Consider the following 23741-nt stretch of genomic DNA (forward strand, 5'->3'; position numbering starts at 1 on the left):
TAGAAGAAAATACAGGAGTAAATCAGGGTCATGAAGATTTACTCCTATATTTGCTTAGATAGGACACCAAAAGCATGGCAATAAAAGAAAAACTGACAGATTGGACCTCATGAAAAAAAACTTTTGTGCTTCAAACAATACCATCAAGAAAGTGAAAAGATAACTCACAGACCAGGAGAAAATACTGGCCAATTGTGTATCTGATAATGGACTTAGATCCAGTATATAGAAGAGACTCTTACAACTTAATAACAACAGCAACAACGACAACAAAAAATAGCCCAATTAAAAAAAGTACAAAAGACTTGAATAGACATTTTTCCAAAGAACATATATGAATAGCCAATAAGCACATGAAAAGATGATCAACCTCATTTGTCATGTAAATCAAAACTGCACTGTGATACCACTTCACATCCACTAGAATTGAAAGATAGACAACAACAACGGTTGGTGAGGCCATGGAGCAAGGAATCTTCATCTTGCTGGTGGGAATACAAATGGTGCAGCCAATAGAGAAAACAGTTTGGAAATTTGTCAAAATGTTCAACATAGAATTGCCATATCAACTAGCAATCCCACCCCCAGGAGAAATGAAAACATATGTTCACACAAAGGTTTATACACAAATGTTTACAGCAGCATTATTCATAATAGCCAAAAACTGGAAATAACCCACACATCCATCAATTAACATATGCTTTATCTATACAATGAAATACTATCTGGCATTAAAGAGAAATAAAGTACTGATCCACGCTACAACATGGTAAACCTGGAAAACATCGTACTAAGTGAAAGAAGTCATACACAAAAGACCACGTAGTATATGGTTCCCCTTAGATGAAATGTCCACGGTAGGAAAATCCATAGAGACAGAAAACAGATGAGTGGTTCCCTGCGGATGAGCAGGGCATGACTGCTGATGGGCACGGTATTTCCTTTTGGAGTGACAGAAATGTTCTAAAATTAGATGGTGATGATGGCTACAAAACTCTGGAAATATATTAAAACCCACTGAATTGTACGCTTAAAACAGGTGAAATTTTATGACACATAAATTGTATCTCAGTAAAGCCATTAAAAAAATGAAAACAGGATGATCTCAGAGTCCTAACTCTCCAACAGTTGGGCCCACACACAACCTCCCTGGCCCACAAAATTGACATTAGCCAGCCCCAGCGGGCAACCTCTCCTCCTCTGCCATCCTCACCATCCCTCTCTCCTTCCTCTGTCTCACAAAGCTGACACTAGAGGGATCCTGTCATAGCAAATTCACCCAACAGTCTCACCTTTTCCCTAACATCATGATTTCTCCAGAAAATCAATGCTAAGAGGAATCAAAGGCATAAACCAGAACCATAAAGAACTTTAAAACCTGTTGCTAGGTTTCCCCCTGCCTCAGGACCACCCCAGCTCCACACACACACACACACACACACGTACCCCATAGTTTTTTTCAGAACATAGTCAGGTGCAGCCATGTTTATTGTTGCCTGGGCTATAATAGAATGCGAGAAATACTCATTTTCTTGTGACTTTTTTTTCCTTTAACTTCACTACATTTTTCTCCCCTCCATTCTCCCCAGCTAATGTGATACAATCTTGAAAATTTACACCATAATGAGATCAAGAGGCTTTGGCAAGAGCCTGTGCAGTAAATTGGCATCTGTGCTAATCGATAACCTGCTTTCGAATGAAAAGAGGCAGGCCCACTCCATCCTCTACACCGAGGCTGCCAAGCAACAGAGCACGCCGCCTTCTTGGGGTGAGAGCTAATTGCTGCTCTCACAAAGACAGGGGCAATCTTATCCAGGTGATCCATTAGCTAGAAACTACAAGAAAAGGAGCAAGAAAGGAGGGGGAAAAATCAGGATAAAGAGGTTAAACAGCACAAAAGTGATTCAAGGGGGGGAAAAGGGTTTAAATTTGTATGTGAAAGAGATGAAGAGAAGAAACTTTAATGCAGAAAGATCACTGAGAGCTTTGGCAAATTCTTCTCTGGCTACAATAACTGTCGCAGCTCTCAGGCCTCTCAATGTCTGATGAGGTCTGTCACGGGCTGGGGAAGGGGAGGAGAGGGGGGTAGATGGCCCCCTGCCCCCCGCATCTTGCCCACAAAAAAGAACAAAATTCCTACAGCACTGACTCCAGAAGGACTCCAAGTCCCGCTCCGGTCATGAACAAGGATGTGAATATTTCTGTGGTTGATTTTCTTTCTGATTCTCCTCTCTTACCATTTCCATGGTGACCACTGGTCCATGGACTGCACATCTACCACGGGCAGAAAAATTAACACAGTACTCCAGAATGCACGAGCAGATCTGAACATTTAAAAAAGTAACTACAAATCCCCTCTCTTACAGCACTGGGTCACATGGAGTGGAGGTCACAGTTCAGGAAATAAAAACTGGCAGTGATAGCTAGCAGATATTGAGCGCTTACTCGTGTTAAGTGTAAGTGTTTTAACAGAGATTACCTCATTTAATCTTGTCAATAACCCTGAAAGGAAGGTGTTCGCCCCATTTTACGGATGTGGAAGCTGAGGCAAGGACAAAGCTGAGTAAATTGCCCAAACTGTGGCGCTATTGAAGAGGAGAGCCAGGATTGGAGCCCGGGTGCACTGGACTCCAACACCCACTCTTAACCCTCCTCACTGTTACCTCCAGGATCTAAAGCTGAATCTTCACCCCAAGGAGAGAGAGACACACACACGAGTCCCTCCCACACTTAGAAACAGGGGAAGATCTGACATCCTCAAAATATTTCACAGGAAAACAAAAGTTCCAGTGAAACCAAATGTTTTAAAAGTATCATCCCTATAGCCTCTTGCCTGGCCCCAGCTGTGATCTTGCCACCTTCCAATTCTTCTCCTTGTTGCTGCCAGCGATGACCCCAGGGCACAAAGCTGGTCCCTGCTTAAAATTCTTCATCACGATGTAGGAGGGTCCTTGGCCAGGTCCACCAGGCACTGCGTCCCTTCACTCTCCTCTTTGCCACCAGGGCCCACACTGCCCTGCTCCAGGTGCTTCGCGCCTCGCTGCCTCTGCTCCTGCAGCTGCGGCTCTCCGGGGCGCCCTGCCCACCCTCTGTCCCCGAAGCAGACACCTGCTTGTCCTTGCAGCTCAGATGAAGGAAGCACCCCTGGTCTTTATGACACCTCCTCGACTGCCCTCATTCTACGCTCCCCTCCGGGCCCCCCAGGCTTTGTGATATTTGAGACTTGTGTGCTTGTTTCCCCTACTCGTTGGCAAACCTCTGGAGACCAGAATCGGGGTCTCATTTGTTTTTGAGTCTGTAGTATATAACACAGAGACAGTGGCCCACGTTAATTAGGAGCTTAACAGACATTTGATAAATGAATAAGCGAATGAATGAGCTCATTTGGGTCTTTCTCTTAAGAGCATTCTCTGGAGTGTTTCAAACGCGATTGTGTTTTAAAATACCTTAGGGCGGGGAGGGGGGGATGGGGAGTTATTTTTTAATGCATATGGAAATTCAGTGTGAGATGACGAAAAAGTTCTGGAAACGGGCAGTGGGGGTGGTCGCACGACGATGTGAATGTACTTACGCCAACGAACCGCACACTTAAAAATGGCTAAAGTGGTCACTTTTATGTTACGTATATTTTACAATCATAAAAGAAAAAACTTAGAATAAGGATTACCAAGAGACCGCTGACTGAAGGGACGACCCACAAATCTGATCACCGAGAAGACTGAGAAAAAAGCGCTTGAACAAAACCAAAGCCTTAAGGACATGACTGCTTTTATTTTAAAATGCAGCCCCAAACCCGTGACAACGGCTCCCAAGTCAAACTCAGTTATTTGGTTCTGCCTGAAAGTTCTGAACTCCCAGCTCAGCACCCAACACCTAGTAAGTGGTTGCTGTAAATATTTCCTGAATGCGTTGAGAATTGCTTAAGTGGCTCAAGGCTTTGGAACCATTTTGATGTCCAGGTCTTTTTCCTGTGACAAAGCAGGGATAGTGAGATTTGACTTCCGAGATGTGATACTCCCCTGAGGGACAAAACACCTCTGCCCAGAAACGTCACAATCTCTCACTGCCAAAGACAGCTCCACTCACCTGCACAGCCCGGCCTTGTCCTCCGTCTTCAGAGTTCTCTTTCCTAGGCAGAAGCCAACCCTGTACCAACTCCTAATATAACCCCTTTACCTTCTCTCCAAACAAAAAATTGTAATCCCCCCAGACCAAGTCTTTCATTTTCTCAGCAAAAACATAGGACCTGAGGCCATTAAGCTTGTGATAGAAAAAAACAGGGTTCCGGAGGTTCAGGAGAGCATTTTTCTCCTAGGCTCATTTGAAGGGTCATTTTACTAATCAGAAACAGGCCCAAACTGCCATCACTATTATCCATCACCGTAAGGCAAAGGGAAAAACACACACACACACACACACACACCCTAGGACAAGTAAAATCAAAACCAAAAGGCAATGAATCCTACCCCTTCATTTCATACAAATAATGGCTCCATAGAGGCTTCATTCACACAGAGAGCCAAGGATGCTGAGACGGCGTCTCGCCTCCCTGACTTGCTCGGATAAGCCATTCATCAGGGTGCGCCATTTGCACCGTCATGGTAACATGTCCCCACCACAATCCAGGTTCTTCCTAAGTGTGACACACCATGATCCATTCCCCTAAACAAAACCTCTCAATAAGGGTTACTTGGCAACACTCTTTCATTAAGAATAATGTTATCCTACAGGGAATTAGGGATCCATAAAGACAAGGTTGTTTTTAAAATAAATACATAAATAAATAAGGGGAATGGCCACACCCCTGTGTGTCTACGCTTCATGACGTTATGGTGGATAGTTGGCCAAGGCTACTGTAGAGCTCTCTGCAAACCATCTATTCACAAAAGAACCAGAAGATGTTACATGTTTCCTAGCAGATTATATTCAGAAGTAAACATGCACCTTTAAAAGTAACAGAAGGACTCATCTGCAAGTCAGAGTCCCCGTGACAGGCTAGCCTGTCCTCTGAGCCGTATTCCTCCCACTGCAGCTGAAGCCACAGTGAACAGGAGGAGCTGACCCACCAGGTGTCCCCAAAGCCTTTATGCTGGGCACGAAAGAGGGGATGGGTTCCCATGCCTACACGGTGTCCTGTTGTGGGGGTGGCTAACGTGGTGTATTACACAACACCCACCAAGGCCTCAGCAACTTCTGTCCCTCCAGCTCCAGGCTTGCTACCAAGAGTGCACCGCCAGAGGCATCTGGGATGAGAAACAGAAGGAAATAAATCCCACGACAGACCAACGGACGCAGCTTTCCTGAACCTCTCTGGTCCCCTTCCATGGACTATGACATTCTACTTACCAGTAAGTTCCAGTACGACCTTCATAGATCTGACACTGTTTCTCCCCACACAAATATTTTTTGAAAAATAAAATGCCAATGCCCCATAGGGAATTAAACATTGAGGTAAAAGCTCTCAGAATAAAAATTCACCAGCTTTAAATAAAGCTTGTGGCTCCTTTCTTTTAACTCTGGACAAGAAGAGAAAATAATCAGAAGTAAAACAAACAAAAGAGGTTTCTGAGTAAATATTAACATAATAAAAGAAATCTTAGGAGTCGGATTACAGCTTCTTCATTATTTTTTAATCATGGCTGGACTCAGGGTCCTTCTACACCTTACCACAAAACTTTACCTCCTAATTTTTCATACTTGCTTTTTTTTTTTTTTTTAATCTTGAATTGACAGAATCTCAAAGGATCTCAGCCAACAGAAATTTGTCCTTGGCTGGCATGCGTGAGGAGAGCTGCCTGAAACCTCAAAATAAATGGGCAACCCTGTCTCCAATTTACTTTCCATCCTCCACGCTCCCCGTTCTGGTCCTGTGCTCACACCACCACTTCACCTGCGTGATCCAACACAGTCGTGTTCGCAGTAACGGGGACCCCTTTAGCCTCCCAAAGTGAATGAGGCTGAACACTGGACCCTGAGACCTGGAAAGGAAGTGACTTTTAACCTTTTAAGATTCTTGTTTCAGACCTACATTCATTTTTGGTGGAGCTAAACTAGGTAATAAAGATGCCATCCTTTCTCCAATCTATAGCAGGGAAACAAAAAAAAAAAAAAAATGGATCTGAACCTAATACTTTGTAAGTCATACGTATATCCACTATATATGTTCACATGTAATATGTACATAGACGTTAGCTATATGCGGCCTGTGTTCCAGGAATACACGATTACATCACAGATATTTTTGTATTAACATTAACATAAGTCATGCACCTTACAAAAGCATCTCTAGAAATTGAAGCTCCATTCTTAGATTTTCCCATACCTATTTCCAGCCGCTGCCTAGTGTGTATGTCACCTTATCCTCCTTCCTTTCTCTGCTGAAATGCACGGCAGTCTGGAGGCTGAGTGGCTCAGGGCTGTAATGGAATATGTAGCCTTTCACCTCTGGGTCCCAATACTGAATCTGGGCCACATCAGCGCATCTGAAAGCAGTTACTGTACCATCTAATGGCCTTGCTTAAGACAAAAGCCACTGTTTCAGCGTTTCGCCCTTGTGGGAAGTCTCAACCAGCAAAGGCAGCAAGGAATGAGCGACGGGCCCCCAGGAGAAACTCCCCATTAGCTGCAGCCCATGAGAACGGTTCGAAGGAGCCCCCTGCAAGAAAAGCTCCGGGGCTTTACAGTCTGACGGTGGCACTTCATCTGTGGGCAGAGACCTGGGGTATGTTCCACTGCGGTAAAATTCCCTTTCTTTAACTTGGGAAGTATCAGACACCTATAAAAAGGCAGGTATCTCAATCAGCCCTGAAATCCTACAAGCTCAGAAGGGCCCTTCTTTAAGAAGGAGAAGTAAAGCCAAAAGAAGAGGCAGGACTCTTGGGCTCTGACTGTGCTCCCTGGTGACATGGATCAAGGCAAGGGTCCAGGGCCTAGAAGAGTGACTGGTGCAGAGTAGATACTGTATAAACAGTTGTTGAATGGGGGAAAAACAAGCCATATAAATGCAAGGTCGTATTAACTTATCAGATCTTTGAAAGGGTCCACTTGCTCTGACTCCAAAAGAGTCATACACACAGAATGCGCTGGCAAACCTGGGAAAGTTCTGCTGCCGTTGAACGTATTGCCATCAAGTACCCAAGAGCTCATAAATCTTTTTCTTTTGGAGCTTGCTACAAAATGTGCAGTGTAATTATAGTAAGGTATTCATAACTATGATGCAGGGAACCATTTAACGTGCGGCCCTCACAAAGACTGATTTGCCAGCTTAATGTGTTTACTCAGCGGTGATGACTGCCTGTGGAAAACTTTTCAAACTATCACAGGCACAAATAAAACAGTCGCCTGGCACCGAGTCCTGCAGAACAGAGCAACGCGGGTCTGGCCCACGACCCACATTATCCCAGGGCGAACGCGGAGCCAGCCCTCTGCTCAGGTCAGCACAAGTGAGAGAAGACAGAGAACGTCGTGGGGAGGGCAGGGGGATTCCTACATCCCTCTACAGCCTCCTCCCGGCCCTTTCCCTCCAAGGGTGAGGCTCACGGGCAGGGGTAGGGGTGGGGTGGGGAGCAGCGCAGCGGAGGGGGCGGGAAGGGCCGTGCAGCAGCAAGCAAGGGGACCACGTCCTGCCCCCGCCCACGGCTCCAGCCAGGACCCTGGCCCAGGCATCTAACCTTGCTGAGTTTCCTCATCAGTAACATGGGGACCGTGACAGCGCCTACCTCCCAGGGTGGCTGTGAGGACCCAATGCGATACTGCTCATAACGTGCTTAGAAGTACCTGGCGGTTAGAGCAGTAAACATTCCCACGATGACCCCTCATGAGCCAAGACTGATGTTCAGTCCACAGGGAGAGCTCCGCCCTCAGAACACCATTCCGTAACACAACTTGTACTGCTGTACTTGTGCGTGTGTGGAAGATAACATAAAATCTGCCATCTTTAATCCATTTTCAGCGTGCGGCTCAGCGGCAGCACGTAGTACGTGCCCGTGGTTGTGCAACCAACAAGACCCTCCATATCCACAAGGTTTTTCATCTTCTCAGATTCTCGGTAACCACCATCCTGCTTTCTGTCCCTATGAATTTGTCTGCAGTAGTTATTTCATAAGAGTGAAATCATACAGTATTTGTCTTTCTGTGACTGGTTCACTTTACATACTGTCTTCAAGGTTCCTCCGTGTTGTAGCACGTGTCAGAATTCCCTTCCTTTTCAAGGCTGAACAACATTCCATGCCATGGATACGCCACATGTCGTCGTTCGTCTGCAGTGGACACTTGGGTAGCTTCCGCCTGTTGGCTACTGCAGATAAGGCTGCTGTGAACACGGGATTGCACGGATGTGCTTGCCGTCTTACCTGGTGTCATCGTCTGTTAAAACGTTTCTATAAAGCTGACACGGGCATTTAATGTCCGGTGAAGGCAGTGTGGTGGGCCACCCTCTTCGGGCACTTTCAGTCCGTCAATATTGCGTTTCTGGGGGTTCCTGCAGACCCGCGAGGCTGTTTCTGGTCTCTGGCCGTGAGATTCTCACCTTCTTCAGCCTTCCCTCGCTCACTCCTCTGCATCTTTTCTGACTCCTCCCCGCCGTCCCTGCCCACGCCATACCCAGCCGTGACGTCCCTTGAAGGGCTGCCGTAAGGAAGCAGGGAAGGAAGCTGCACCGTTGTACTGGGGCCCGCAGCTATGACGGCCGCTCCCCGTGTGCCCGCAACTCTGCACCCGCCAGCCCGTTCCTGTGCCCACCCCGCCCCCCAGACCGGGAGGGACTGCAGGGCAGGGGCTGTGTCCTAGTCGTCTTTGCATCCCAGGCCCATGTCCGGCGTCCACACGTATATACGGTTAAGGCCAGAGAAACGCTGGACAGGTAACTGAGTGGACAGACGGACAGACGGGCGATGAAAAAACAGAACCTGAATGAACTGAATGTTAATTATGTAGAATGAACCCCGGGGTCCGGAAGTCACCGTCTACATATGTAAGTTTTACTTTTCTATGAGATGGCAGCTTGGGATGAAAGTTTGGATACTAACGTTTAATGAATGCCTACTGTGTGCCCAGACAAGACATGCCTGTGAGGCAGCTGTTATTATTAACACCATTACGCAAGCGAGGAAGGACGCAGAGAATGGCTGGAGCCTTCTCTAAATTCCCAGAGCTGGCAAGTGGCAGAGCAAAGATTCTGACCCCGACAGGCTCCAGGAACCATGCCCTTAACCAGAGAATTGTAAGGCAACGCGGGACGACCTCTAAGTTTCCTTCTGTGCCATTGTTCTGTGATTATAAAATGGTAACAAATTAAAAAGAATATTCTGAGGCTCCCAGGAGTAAAGGTGATGTACAATGTTAAAAATTAATGGTGTTTGTTTGAACTGACACACGATAGTGAATTTTGCCCAATGCAAGAATTATAAAGAGGGTTTGGGAAGTCTGTGATCCCACTAAAAAGATACCACTGGGTGATCTTAAATAGTATGACGAACTCTATTCCATTTCTTTTCAGAAGAACTAGCATGACTCCATTAAGCTCCGTGGAAAAATCCTCCTTCCTCCTTGTTACTCTGCACGGAAAGACTGGAATAGCCCACTGCATCTCCTCTCACTGCAAACTCTACGGTAGTCGGAAGCCTTTAAAGGGAAAGAGATTCCTTTATTATTCCAGCCCCTCCTCCACCTGTGATGTGATCGTATGTTACCATCTCACCAAATAACGGAGGCAGTGCAGATTCAATTCCCAGAGAAAGGAAAAACATACACCAAACGTGAACACTCTCTGAGGGGCCAGTGTCTGAGTAAGAGGCCTCATGCTGGCTTCAATGGACTGAATGCTTATGTTCCCCCAAAATTCATACGTTGAAACCTAACACCCCCAAGGTAATGGTATCAGGAGGGAGGGCCTCTAGGAAATGTATAGGTCATGAGGGCAGAGCTCTCATAACTGGGATCAGTGCCCTTAAAAAAGAGACCCTGAAAAGTCACCTAGTCCCTTCTATCACGTGAGGCCCTCTTCTACTACAGAAAGAAGGCACACTGTGTGATCCAAAAAGCAGACCCTCACAAGACACCAAATCTGCTGGAGTCTTGACCTCAGAATTCCTGGCCTCCAGAACTGTTAGAAATAAATGTCTCTGTTGTTTATAAGCTACCTAGTTTGTGATATTTTGTTAGAGCAGCACAGATGGACTAAGACACTTGTCCTCTCAGTTTAGTTCTGACCAGTGATAGTAAGTTTCCTCCCTGGAATACCTGGGACCCATTGTGAGCATCCAGCGAGCAATCCCACGTTCCCTTATCCTGCAAGAGTAGAAATGAATACAAGGGAATCAGACCGAGCAAAACCAAGGACACACTGACTAACAAGAAATGCAAGGACCCCCAAACTAGCCAACCCATAAATGCCTAGACATGGTCCACCAAGGTGACGGGGCTGCTCTCACTCCTTGCTGTGAATTTCACTCTTTTCTGGAGAACAGGAGGCCTTGTCATTGGGATGGCATCATGCCACTCCCCTGGACTGACCCCGGCAACACCTCCCACCCCTCCACACATCACCAACATCCCCTCCTCTATTGTCCTCTTCTCTCACTCCAATAATGTTCTCACTACACAACAGTGGACAGACTTTTTTTCTCAAAAGGCCAGAAATCCTTGGATAATTCATGTATTCAAAAAATAATTACTGTTTACTAGGTGCACAGGCACCAAACCAAAGATGAATAAGATAGGATCGTTAACTACACTCATGGGGTTCCGTGTTAAGAAGGAGATACACAGGCAAATAGTGACATAAATTAATTCTATTAAAACCTCGATGGAGATTCAGAAGCCAGAGGTTTTCTAGGTGACCCCAGGCAAGCCTCCTAAACCTCTTCATCATTCTGTTATCTCCTTCCTGACCGCGATAAAGGGACATTATGGAAACTCACTAATAACTATGAGTACTCTATAAAAAAGGTAAATTAGCGCAAACCACCACCACAAAAAGCCCACAATCCAGCAACTTCCTTCCCCCAAGTGGCTGCCTCACACAGGAAGCAGAGAGCCTGATTAGGCACATTAAAACCATGGCTTTGTATTACATTTACCACCCCAGCTGCAAAAAATGCTCGTAAAGCCATCATGGGCAGACTAGCAGCTGCCAACCGTTTCCTCTGCCCTCAGCCGGCCGAGACAGTGAGCCGTCCTTCTCTGCTGAATGCCCTTTTAATTGCACATCCCACTTTATTAGCTGCCTTGACCTCCAATAAAAGCTTCAGCCTAACAATGTCTGAAACCTGGGACAGGATGTCTACCGTGTTACCAACTTGCACGCTGCCTACAGGGCCTCAGCAAAGTGTGCGCACACACATATACACACACACACACACACACACACACTGCCCCGTTAGAAAGTGTTCTCCTTAGAAATGTCAGACCTGATTGCAGGGACAAATTTAGGGGCAAAGATTCAAGAAGAGTTATAATAAAGGATACAATGTTTGAGGACATTATCAGCAAAAATTTGTGTGGAGGGTTTGCTGTGCTAAAGCCAAAACTCTGAGTCGGGTGTGTTTGGCTGCAAAATATTCTATTCATGTTCCGTTAATGGATGTGCAGAGACTTTGGTGGAAGAAGTAGGAGTAACAAGTGATATTCCTGCTGCTTCCGCTGCTCTGTGCCTGGTCTCAACTATGTCTGCTCCAAAGTCATAATGTGCTCTGGGCTAGTAAAAGCCAAACGAAGTTCTGCTTTTAGTTTCTACACTCCCTAAATTGTTTACACTCAAACACAAAGTATTATATTTGAAATAAGAGTCAGGAAAACATTCTCCAGGAACCAGATATTTTAAAGAGGCAACCTGGGGTAGCGATAAAAGAAAAAAATAAAATCAATGATAACTGCATGGACCTCATTGACTCAGCAGGCAGCTACCTGCTACATCTTTTCCCAGACTGCAGCATCAAACACTCCAGGGTCATTAAATCCAAGTCAGGGGCATGTGATATGTAAATATTGGTCTAAACAATTATGGCCCTATCTAGACATTTAAAAGAGCAGGAAAAGTGGATGCAGAGAGATAGGAACACTCATACACTGCTGGTGGGACTGCAAACTAGTACAACCTCTGTGGAAAGCAATATGGAGACACCTCAAAGAGCTAAAAGTAGAACTACCATTTGATCCAGCAATCCCATTACTGGGCATCTACCCAAAGGAAAAAAAAAGACATATAAACGTCTATAAAAAAGACATCTGCACTCGAATGTTTATAGCAGCAAAATTCACAATTGCAAAGATGTGGAAACAACCCATGTGCCCCTCAGTACATGAGTGGATTAAGAAAATGTGGTATATGTATACCATGGAGTTCTACTCAGCCACAAAAAACAATGGTGATACAGCACCACTTGTATTATCCTGGCTAGAGCTGGAGCCCATTCTACTAAGTGAAGTATCCCAAGAATGGAAAAACAAGCACCACATGTACTCACCATCAAATTGGTATTAACTGATCAACATCGATGTGTACATTTAGTAGTAACATTCATCGGGTGTTGGGCAGATGGGAGGGCGGAGGAGGGGATGGGTATACGCACAACTTAATGGGTGTGTGTGGTGCATACTGTCTGGGGGATGGACATGCTTGAAGCTGACTCGGGTGGGGCAAGGGCAATATATGTAACCTCAACATTTGTACTCCTGTAATATGCTGAAATAAAAAATAAATTAGAAAAAATAATTTTAAAAAATTTTAAAAAATAAAAGGGCAGAAATAAAGAGAAATCAAAGTGGGAAAAAAGGTTTTGGAAAAAATTTAGATGGAGAAATTTTTTTAAAAAAGAAAAAAAAAAAATGTTTGAAGTTCTGTTGTTCCTGTACTGCTATTCAGGATGAACTCATAAATTACTTCTAACTCCTAATCAATATGGCAGATATTTTTAATGTAAAACAAACTACAAGCAGTCCTTGTATCTAAGGCAAGCCTTTTTCTCAAACATTCCTTACCAAATTGCTCTTATAAAGTCAATTGTCCTTTTGTTTGTCCAAGTTTATTCCTGCTGACAAACACAGAAGATAGTAAAGCAAATAGCTTTATTAAGAAACAGGAAGAATCTTGTCTGTCAGCTTATGATCCAAATTCCAAAGGCAGAAACATCAGCAATGACAGCGCTACCAGGACCCTCACCTGGTTGAACAACCAAGGAGGACACCTTGGCCAGCTGCAGATGGGACGTCCCACAAACATGGCAGCACATGGAACAACTTCAGGCTCTCAGCCAGAAATCCATCTAGGATTTTGTCAAGCATATCCTTGTGGAACCTGGGTTCAAGAAATGGATTCCATAAACGCTTGTGGCTTTCTCCAGTTTCACAAAGATGCACAGGCCTGGGAGAAGTTTAGAGACCACGGACTACCATCCTCTTAGTTTACATACGGAAAATAAAGCACAGGTCAGCTAGGCAACTGTCCCAAGATCACAGTGCTTATTAGTGCTGGAAGCAGGATTGCACTTCTATCTTCAGATCTCAGGACAGTCCTTTTCACCTGAACATCTGGGTTTTTTGACAATCTCTGATGCTTTTATCATCCACTTTTTTATTTTCTGTTTCTCTCACACTCTCTTTCATACATCCTCCTTCTCCTACCCTCTATTTTCCTCCTCCCCTTTCTATGCTTCTCCCATCTATTCCTCAGCCCCATTGCCACACGGCCTGGCTTGGTGGAGAAGTGATGCTCCAGTTCACAGCCAGGGGACCACGGAGAAGACATTCAACTCCCTGCTCAGGACTGAGACTGCCCTCTACAGAAAGACACATAACTGAACCAGGCAGCTGGTTATTTTTCTTAAACAATGGTGGCTGCTAGTTGTTCGCCTGAATTTGACTGCTTATTTTCTATAGAACCATTTGGTTAGATAGCTCAACAGCTTTTGGTGGTGGTTGTTATTGTTGGTTTTGCAACAGTTAATATGTAAGTCTCCTACTGCTGCATGAAACTACCAGTTAGATCGAGTAGGGGATAGGTAGGTAGTGATTATAACTCTAAAGAAAGTAGCCACTATAAATAAGATGATAGTGTTTCACGGAAGAGTAGCTGCTCATCACTGCTAATTAAAAGATGGAATGACACCACAGAAAAATCTCAAGCTCCTATGTTATCTTAGAAACAAGTTCCTATGTTATCTTAGAAAAAAAATCCTGAATTAGCAATTACAAATCTCAGACATTGCTCCAATTAGATAAAGAATTATTAAAATAAAAGTTTATGTTTGTCCGCCTTGTGGTAGAAAAGCAGATTTTAATTTATTTGCAGTTCATGTTTTCAAACAAACAAAAAAAAAGGTTAAATAAAAAGAAATGTTGTGTGTAAAAATCATCAAAAATTTTAGAATTATGCTGTGTGGACAGCTAAAACTTTTTCCAAGAACATTTTGTGGTCAGCAACAGTACTGAACTTAAACTCCAATAAGTGTAAGAGATGAATACAAATAGACCCTTAGCTGTAACCTAGTGTATAGCACTTAAGATATACTGAGATATAGTTCTGCTTATCAAAAGAATTTAGTCTCCCCCCCAGAGCTTTCTGCTATGCTAACCTATACAGCAGCATTCAGAGTATCTCTCTTTCTAGGCTAGAGTTCACAAGAACCCTCTTCGCCCAAGTCAACTGCAACTCCCACAGCTGAGACATGTGTAGCAAATACTGCGGGGTGGGGGAGGGCGACTTCTTTATTTCCAGACTTCTTCCCAGAGTCTCGTTGGAATCGATGCGATAGGATCAGCAAAATGTAACTGCAAAGAAAACCGTCTAAGAAAGATAAAACTGGATTGGAAGGCAGATAAGCCCAAATTCCTGGTGCTGCTCAGATCTGCACATCGCATGTGCGGTCACTGGAGGAAATCTGCTCTCCCTCACCCAGCAGAGCCGAAATGCCAAGCGCAGCATCTGCAAGGCTTCCTGGAGGGCCCCGAGAGGGCAGGGCTTAAAGAAGGGATTTCCATCTGTGACAAAGGATCTCGATCCATATTCATGGCATCTCAACTCAAAGGCGTCGCTATTTTCATCAAGTGAGCTCTCCTAAACTTTCTGTGGAGCCACCCTACGAATGAATAAATAAGCATGAGATGCTTTATTCACTTGGAGGTGAAGAAACAGAAGAAGAGAGGTGCTGAATGGTTTCAGTTTCTCTGACTGCTCCTCCTAGCACTCTGGGAGGCCGAGGCGGGAGGATCACTTGAGCTCAGGAGTTCGAGATCAGCCTGAGCAAGAGTGAGACTCCGTCTCTACTAAAAATAGAAAAAATTAGCTAGGTGTGGTGGTGTCCCCCTGTAGTCCCAGCTATTCGGGAGGTCGAGGCAGGAGGATTGCTTGAGCTCAAGAGTCTGAGGTTGCTGTGAGCTAGGCTGACACCATGGCATTTGCCCGGGCAACAGAGCAAGACTCTCTCAAACAAAAAAAAGAAAAGAAAAAGAAAAGATAGTGGTAAAAAGGAAATTCATTTCGTATTCCTGAAAAGAAACCAGGAACCCTCACAGACACCAGCCAATTTGTAAGCTTCTCGAGGACAGAAGAGAGCAGGAGTCTGGCAGCCCTGCTCACACGGCCCTGAAATGTCCAGCTGAAGAACTCTTCCTCTCGGAGGGTCAAGGACAGGGGCCTCGGGCGGGGTTTTCTGTTCAGGAAGGGCTGACAACAGTGTCTCAACTAACTGAATATAAATATAAGGAACTTCCTTCCCCCTCCATTACATTCCAATGAAGAACATTACTCAACTCAGAACTTGACAGTCACATAATTCCCCCTCCCCCACCTCCCCGATCCCCAGAAGTGAAGTTACCATCTGGGAGCCCAGGAAAAATAATAACATTCTCAACCAGGGTCTCTCAGTCAGTTCTACCAATAGTGACCTCCTCACCAGATTTTGGGGGGAAAGTATGCTTTGATATGATATCTCTGTTCCTTGTATCTTTTTTCTTTTTTTTTCTTTCTTTTTTGGTAAAAGAAACTTTGTTTATTTTTCTTTTTATTTTTTTTTTCTTGATCACTAATTTTCTTTTTTTCTTTTTTTTTTTTTTTTATTTCAGCTCATTATGGGGGTACAAAAGTTCAGGTTATATATATTGCCCATGCCTCCCCATCCCCCCCGAGCCTGAGCTTCAAGTGTGTCCATTCCCTAGACCGTGCACATCGCACTCATCATGTAGGTGTGCACCCTCCCCTGCCCCCACCCCCAAGCCCCCCAGTCAGAACTTCAAGCGTGTCCATTCCCCAGGCAGTGCACATCACACTCATCAAGTAGGTATACATCCACCCCCAGCCCCCACCTCTGTCCGATACCCAATAGGTGTTATTCCCAAATGTGCACTCAGGGAAACCAGTTTGCTGGTGAGTACATGTGGTGCTTATTTTTCCATTCTTGGGATACTTCACTTAATAGAATGGGTTCCAACTCTCTCCAGGAGAACCAAAGAGATGCCATATCACCATTATTTCTAATAGCTGAGTAATATTCCATGGTATACATATACCACATTTTGCTAATCCATTCATGAATTGATGGGCATTTGGGTTGTTTCCACATTTTTGCAATTGTGAATTGTGCTGCTATAAACATTTGGGTGCAGGTGTCTTTTTTATAGAATGACTTTGGTTTTCATGCCTCCTTTTGGGATCTTAACCATTTCAAGCACCTGGAATGCCAGGGTAAAGAAAAGAAGTCATATTCATCTTCATTTTGCTATATGATATTTTATGTGTGCAGGTGTGTGTGTCTTAGTGCAGTAGTTTCTGGCACATAAGGACAATAATTGTTAGCCATTTATCATATTACCATCACCATTATTATTAGCTGATGAATGGTACGATCTGTAATACAATGCCAAAGAGCAACTGATGTTGCCTAAATTTTAATTGACTTAATCCTTCCAAATGCTGACAAACTACCAGCCTCAGCCATTTAGAAATCACATTTCTAATGCAATAATCCTATCTACAATGAGTGTGGAAGAAATTACTACAGGCCAGGGATTTTTCCAAAGTGAATTAAGTCACTATAAAAACTGACCATGTTGGTTTACAATTAAAAGTCTGGTAGAAGGAAATGCCATTATTTCATAGCTTGCTAAGCCTTAAAGAAATAGATTACTGCTCACATATCTCGACTGGGAATGTTTTTATAAACTCCTAAAGTGTTTCAGAAATCTTTTAATGATAAATGCTGCAGGACTTTTTCAGGACTGATATTATCTACTGGCTGCTCCTTTATCTAAAATACTTCTGAAATGGGAAAGACTCAAATGAAGCTTTTTGAGAATAGCCATGTGTTCTCAGAAGAGGAGATTTCAGCTAGCATTCCTTCATAATTAATAAGTATTTAAAATGCAACGTCTGCTTTATCTATAAAGTGTTTTATGATGGCTTTCGGAGGACCTTTTGAGTAGAGTTATTTTTTCATATCCCTCTTCTGGAGCTGGCAAAATACAGAAATATGTGCGTGGGGATATATATATCTATCCCCAAGTCTAGACTTACTTGGGCCCTGGCTATTTAGAGCCCACGTTTGGTGTTTTGAACCTCTGTGACGCATTCCTTTCTTTCATCTCTGTGACTCCTGGCCACCCTTCTCAGCATGCCTGCCTAACCTTCCTGATATTTCTGGGGCATAAATGGACTCAGGATATGTGACTGAGAAAAAAATCAGATAGCAACATAGTTCTGGACCCTTTTTTTTTTTTTTTTTTTACATAAAAGAAGATTTTCTTTTATTGATATGGAAATGAACAGATGTCTGATAACCTTTCGCCAACTTGAAGCATTTCTGTTTACTCCAGAGAATTTCTTTGGGCTGACGTTTCGTAAGACTTACCCAGTCAATTCAAAAGTTCTGTCACAGATATCAGAATGATCTTGGCTGGCCCAAAAATGGGAGATTCATTTATTTCTGGCTTGGTGCCTCGACTGTCTATAAAACAGGAAAGATACTCTTGCCACTGGACATGAAATGGTTTTATATTTACACACTGGAACACTACAATGGGTAAAAGACTGTTCTCACTTAAAATCCCAACACTTTAGACATCCACATTGTTTTACCTGAGCCCTTCCACTTACCAGCGCCAGAAGAGAAATGATATAAACCCAGTAAGTACTTTTTTACTGACTGAGGTAATAAACGTCAATCAGAGTATTTCACAAGCTGCCACTAGGCACAAATCTCTACTCGCCCAGGTAAGCTGCGGTTGGAAAGGACGAATCCAGAGCAACAGTAACAGAATCACGTGAGCCCACAGTTGTCACGTCTGCATTCCAGTCTTGAAATAGCCAACAACAAACTGTTTCATTACTAAAATCTGCTTCCACTCTCCATCTCTTTCTAGAAAACTCAAACTCAATGCCTGGAAAACCAAACCCAGCATCATCCTTACCTCTGAGCTCCATCCAGTTCTTTGTCTCCTCCTAGTTGCTGCCTCAGCCAACACTATCACCACCCACCTGCTTCCCTGCAAGTCATGTCACCTTCTGCCATGAAGCTCTGTCCTCCTGTGGCCACATGACTACAGAGAGTGCTCACATAGGGCTCTCCCTCTCAGGCCACCAGAGCCGGTCACTAGCTCCCTGGACCAACCAGATATCCCTGCACCGGCTCTCTAGCACTTTGCCTCTCTCCTTAACCAACTGCCCCAAAGACACAACTGGGGGAATTCAATGGGGTGTGCTACCTCCCAGTGGGCTTAGTGTGAGAACTCATATGGCAGTACAATATTTGGGAAATGTACCAATGAAATTACAACCTGACGTTAATAAAAATCTTAAATTCTGTAAACGTAAATCTAACAGAATCTTATTTAATTAATAACAATCAACCTTCAGATCTTTCTCTAAAGAATGGAAGTGCTTTTCAAACTTTACCTTAGATAATCTTTATGACATTCTAACAGTCCAAATCATTTTTTTTTTTTTTTTTGGTATATGAATGGGAAAGTTAAATAGTTGAGAGGAAACCTGGTTAACTCAATGTCACAAAGGAAATCCGTAGTGGAGAAAGAACTAAAACCAAATCCATGCTAAAAAAAAAAATAATAATAAGGTTCCTGCATGTACTATTTTGCTTCTGACTTTTAAATACCTACCCTAGGAGACTTTTAATATGACCTAGTAGAATTTAATACTCTATTCAAGAAAATATTCCCCAAATGCAGTTAAGCATCTTAAGTGAGTTACAAAGATGATTTTTGATAATTACCCCTCAAAAACATGTCTTTATCTTCCAGACTTTTACTCTCCAGAGCAAACTACATATTGGAGTCACAATAATGTCTCTTGTTCTAAAGGAAACGTAACTTCTTCTATGCCTGAGGGCTACAAAAGTCCACAATTTGCTCATAAATCCAGCTCTAGGAAGAAAGGCCTATCATCCAGTTATATGGCCTTCCATCCATGGTGTACCAGAAAACATGGCAACTGTTTGGTTAAAATGTTGCAAACCTTAAAGGTATAATAGAAATTATACCTAATTAGAGGGTACAAATGTTTAAAATATACACATACACACACACACACACACACACCCCTAAAATTATTATTCCCAAATACATACAGAATATTTCTAGTTAAAATTGAGGCCCCAAACCTCATTACTAACAATGAGCTAATCCAGAGCACCCTGGCTATGTCCTGTACTCTCCCCTGTGCCAAATGTCATGCTTCATTGTGCTGCTTCACCTATGAAACTCAGGCAACCGTGGCACTGTGTGATATTCCTGTGTGTACTTAAATGATCCCCTGTGACTGTCCCCATGACTGACAGCTCTTCTCCAGATGCCCTTGGATCACTATAAGTCACTGTAGAGCATTTTCTACAGATCCAATGTTTCTTCTAGAGCCATCACCTCACTCTGACAATATAGTCAGTTTCCCAACTTTGCTTTTATTTCACCAGGTAAATAAAATTGGCATACATATTGAGTTGTCTCCTACAACACTGAATGAATTTTCCAGACGGTTTCAACAAAAACAAAATTCCAATCTGTCATGTCGTGACTCCATAAAACATGATGGATGCATTTAAGTTTCAACATTTGTTTCTTCTTCTTGTAGATTTTCCTTCTTTTCCTCCATTTTAATGAAAACAGTACATTTTTATTTACCTTTGCACATAAGGAGCACTCAAACAACAACACAAAGAACCCATTATAAGAATGGGTCCTTAAAAATGGCCTAAAATAATTTGGTAGGCTGCAACTTATTATGACTGCCAAATATCAGTTGTTGTACCTTTAAGAACCAAGTTTCTTCAAATCTTTATCAGTTGGGTCCAGTACCATTAAACAAGCTCACAGCACTCTGTGCTCCCTCCACAAATGTGAATAAATTACGAACCATGCATTTTGTGGTTAATATCTGTATCCTCCATTAGATTGTAAGCTCCATGTGGACAAGGGCTGCATGTACCTGTTACTTTCATTGCTGTGCCTGCCACAGTGCCTTGAGTGGGGTAGGAAATCATTGGGTATTGATGGATGACAAAAAGAACAAATAAATCTGTGAGTGTTAAATCTGTGACTGTTAAAAGGTGTTAAATCTGAGGGTCTAGCATGCAAGGGCAAAATAAGTTTTTTGATTCCCTGAGATTTATTCTTGGGATGTCTTAACAGATTTATTATCAAACTACAGAAATGACATGGTGGCAACAATCCATGAGTTAATGATTCTTGAGATAAGTTCTGCATTCATAAAACCAATTCTCCTGGTGATAATTTTCCCCATTTTAAATGTTATGGCGCCTGTGGATATTTCTTTAATTTAACCCTTGCATATGAAAACATCAACGTGTGTGTTTGGATAAGCAGAAGAGGCAAACAGATGCAGTTAGTCCTAAACTCCACTACTCGAAATCACAATGTTTCATTTCCAAAGTCACGGAAATATAAGCCAGAAAACGCCATTGAACGGTGTCAGAAAAAAATCCCACAAGAATCCACTCTGTTTTCTTGATATTGCTCTCTAACCACTGATAAAAACTCTTTGAAGTGGAAGAGTAAATATTATCATTTGATAGTACTTGGACCCAACAGTGCAAATACAATTGCATTGTGTGACACTCTGGGTGCTCGGGCCAGCCACACACCGCCGGCAGGGTTGCTATGGAGGAACCAACGTACTTAGCGCAGGAGCAGGCCAGGAGGCTGCACTGCTCGGAGGAGGTACCCACCTCTTAATCTTCCTCGGCTAGACAAACGGAATGTTAGGGGGAAATGCTGGTTTGCACATATGTGTTTCTGTTTCTGCAATCCTGGGAAGGAAGGACCACAAATAGGCAAAGGGAAACGCCAACTCCCGAGTATCAGCTTGCTTTCACAGCTCCCAGCGACATTTGTGTAAAGGATCGCAGGTGGGGGTGGGGAAAAAAATCTAATGAGCGGCCTGCAGTCCCGAGTGGGGGCCGGGGACCCGGCAGCAGGACAAACCATCCGGAGGCACCCCCATGGACCTTGAGGCCTGAAGCCGCGGGCGCCCCATCGCCCCTGCCCCAGGCGGCCTGGCTGAGAAGGACGCGTGGGGTCGCCCTGGCGTGCCAGAGCCCCCTGGGGTGTGGAGCAGCCCCCAGCGCCGCCAGGGCCCCACGGGCGGCGGCGGGGCGCGCGGTCGCGGCGGGCTGGGCAGCTGCCGTCCCCTGCGGAGCCGCCAGAGCCCTGGGCCGCTGCCTGCCCGGCGCCTGCCCTGCTCGGGGGCCGCCCTCCCGGCCCGCCCCGCCGCGGCGCTCACCTTGCCGGGGAAGGGCCCCGGGAGCAGCAGCTTCAGAGCCTGCCTCTTCAGCTCCACCAGGCGGGCGTTGCAGTTCTCGCACCAGACGCCGCGGTCCGAGCCGGGGGAGGAGCCGCCGCCGCTGCCCGAGCCGGGGGACCCGGTGCCGAAGCCCGGCGAGCCGCCCAGGGAGCCCGGCGAGCTGGTGCCGATGCCCGGGGAGGCGGGGCCCGGAGAGCCCGCGAAGGAGCTCGGGGACGAGGTGCCCGAGCCGGGGGACGGGGTCCCCGACGAGCCGAGCGCTGAGCCCGCGCCCTCGGGGGTGGGCCGGCTCCCGGCGCGCGACTCCTCGTACGCTTTCCTGTACCAGCTCTCGGGGGAGAAGGGCGCCGCCGGGGGCTTGGTGGGCGAGCAGACTTCGTTCACCTGCGGGGGAGACACGCCGGTGTCAGGGGCCGCAGGGCGGCCGGCGCCCGCGCCTCGGAACCAGGCTGGGATGTGGGCACCCGCCCGCCCGCCGGGGAATCCGCGCGCCACCAAGGGTCTGGCCGGTCGCCCACGGGCGCCCACTCGGGACCGCTGCGACCGCTGCGGCCAAATCGCCCTCCACCTGTCTCGTTAATTGTCCTTAAGTGAGTCCCCACCTCCCGGGTGACCCCTGCGCCAGTTCCCGGGAGCCGGTGGACTCCTCGGGTCAGGAGGAAAAAGGCTGCTCCGGGGTTTTCAACGGCTTCTGCAGGGGGGACCCATAGATTCAGCGCCCGGCGCTTTCGAGCCCAGCACCCACCCCGGCAAGAGCCCAGGTACAAGATCCTGGAAGACTCTATCCCGGGAGACCTGGGATTTCGGGATTTTTATTCATTGGGGGTACGGCCCTCGGGATCCTGCAGGTAAATGAACGGATCTCCCGGCTCCAGGGAAACGATCCGAGGAATGGGCAGAGCATTCGCGGTAAACCCTCCCCTTTGGCTGAACTCTGCCTGCAAGTGCAGGAATGCTGCAAAAGTTACGGGTGCGGAGAAGGCAAGGAACAAGAGGACTTAAAAAAAAAAAATTCCGAGAGCAAGGCGAGTGTGCGGGAGTCCCCGCGGCAGACCCGCCTCCGCGCACGCCCAGCCCCGCCGGCCGGCGGAGGCGCCCCTGCCGCGGGAGCTCGGCCGGCTCCGCGGGGCTGCCCGGCCCAGGCTGCACGTCCCCGGGAATGGGGGGGTCCCGGCCGACGTGGCTCCGGTAACGCATCTCCGCATTGTGCCCGTCACAACTTACCCCGTATTTCTTGCCCCTGGTGGAGACCGCAAGCCTCTCTTTATTCCCAGCTACCGAATTCATGATGGCTTTTCCAGAGGAGAGTATCTCAATGTTCCACCAGCGCTACATCCAAAAGGTCTTCCCACCCGGCAGCGTCCCCCCCGTTGCAGGGGGCTGTCTCTTGGCCCTCGAGTCAAGGTTTCTTAATGGAGGGGCGGGGAAGGGAGATAAAAGCAAATGGACCCCAGAAGTAATAGCACCAATTTGCAGAAAGGGCTGGGGTAGCTGCTATAGTCCTCTCTTCAAATAATGCTTTTCCGCACCCTCTTCTGCCTCTTCCAGTCGCACGTTCTCTTTTCACAGTCACATCCAGATGACTGGCGTTTTCCCCAGCCAAGTCAGTCCGCTCTCCGCCACGCGGGAAGAGAGGAAATCGCGGCGCACGGCGGCTGCAGGGAAGGTGGGCGAGCCCTCGCCGAGCGAGCCGGCGGTGGGAACTTGTCTCCCTCACCCAGCTTGCTAACTGAGTTCAAAGAAATTCTCCCAAAATATAAAGATCCAGACTCGGGGAGGAGCCTCCGCGTGTCGCCGAGCCAATATCCGCCGGCCCGCTCCGCCTGACAGTTGCGCGAGAGCAGGGAGAGGGGCGGCTCTGCGCCGCCCGGGAGCCGTCCGCGGTCAGCGCGCGCGTGTGCGCCCGGGCGCAGCGCGGAGCCTGGCGACCCGCGGCCCCGCCGCCCGGGAGCCCGCCGCCTGGCTGCCGCCGCCGCGCCGG

At 46.0% G+C, this 23741-nt stretch overlaps 1 protein-coding gene across 1 annotated transcript in view; it reads right to left on the reverse strand.

Moving 5' to 3' along the window:
• The window catches only part of KIF26B (kinesin family member 26B), a 386602-nt gene extending 363555 nt beyond the window's left edge, over positions 1–23047 (reverse strand). The window contains exons 1-2 of the mRNA XM_069484638.1: positions 22985–23047; positions 21740–22144 (exon numbers count right to left, since the gene is read on the reverse strand). Coding sequence (XP_069340739.1) covers positions 21740–22144; positions 22985–23047 — 468 coding nt within the window. The remainder of the gene's footprint in view (positions 1–21739; positions 22145–22984) is intronic.
• Between the last annotated feature and the right edge of the window lie 694 nt (positions 23048–23741).

Source organism: Eulemur rufifrons, chromosome 11, assembly GCF_041146395.1.
Source record: "Eulemur rufifrons isolate Redbay chromosome 11, OSU_ERuf_1, whole genome shotgun sequence".
NCBI lineage: Eukaryota > Metazoa > Chordata > Mammalia > Primates > Lemuridae > Eulemur > Eulemur rufifrons.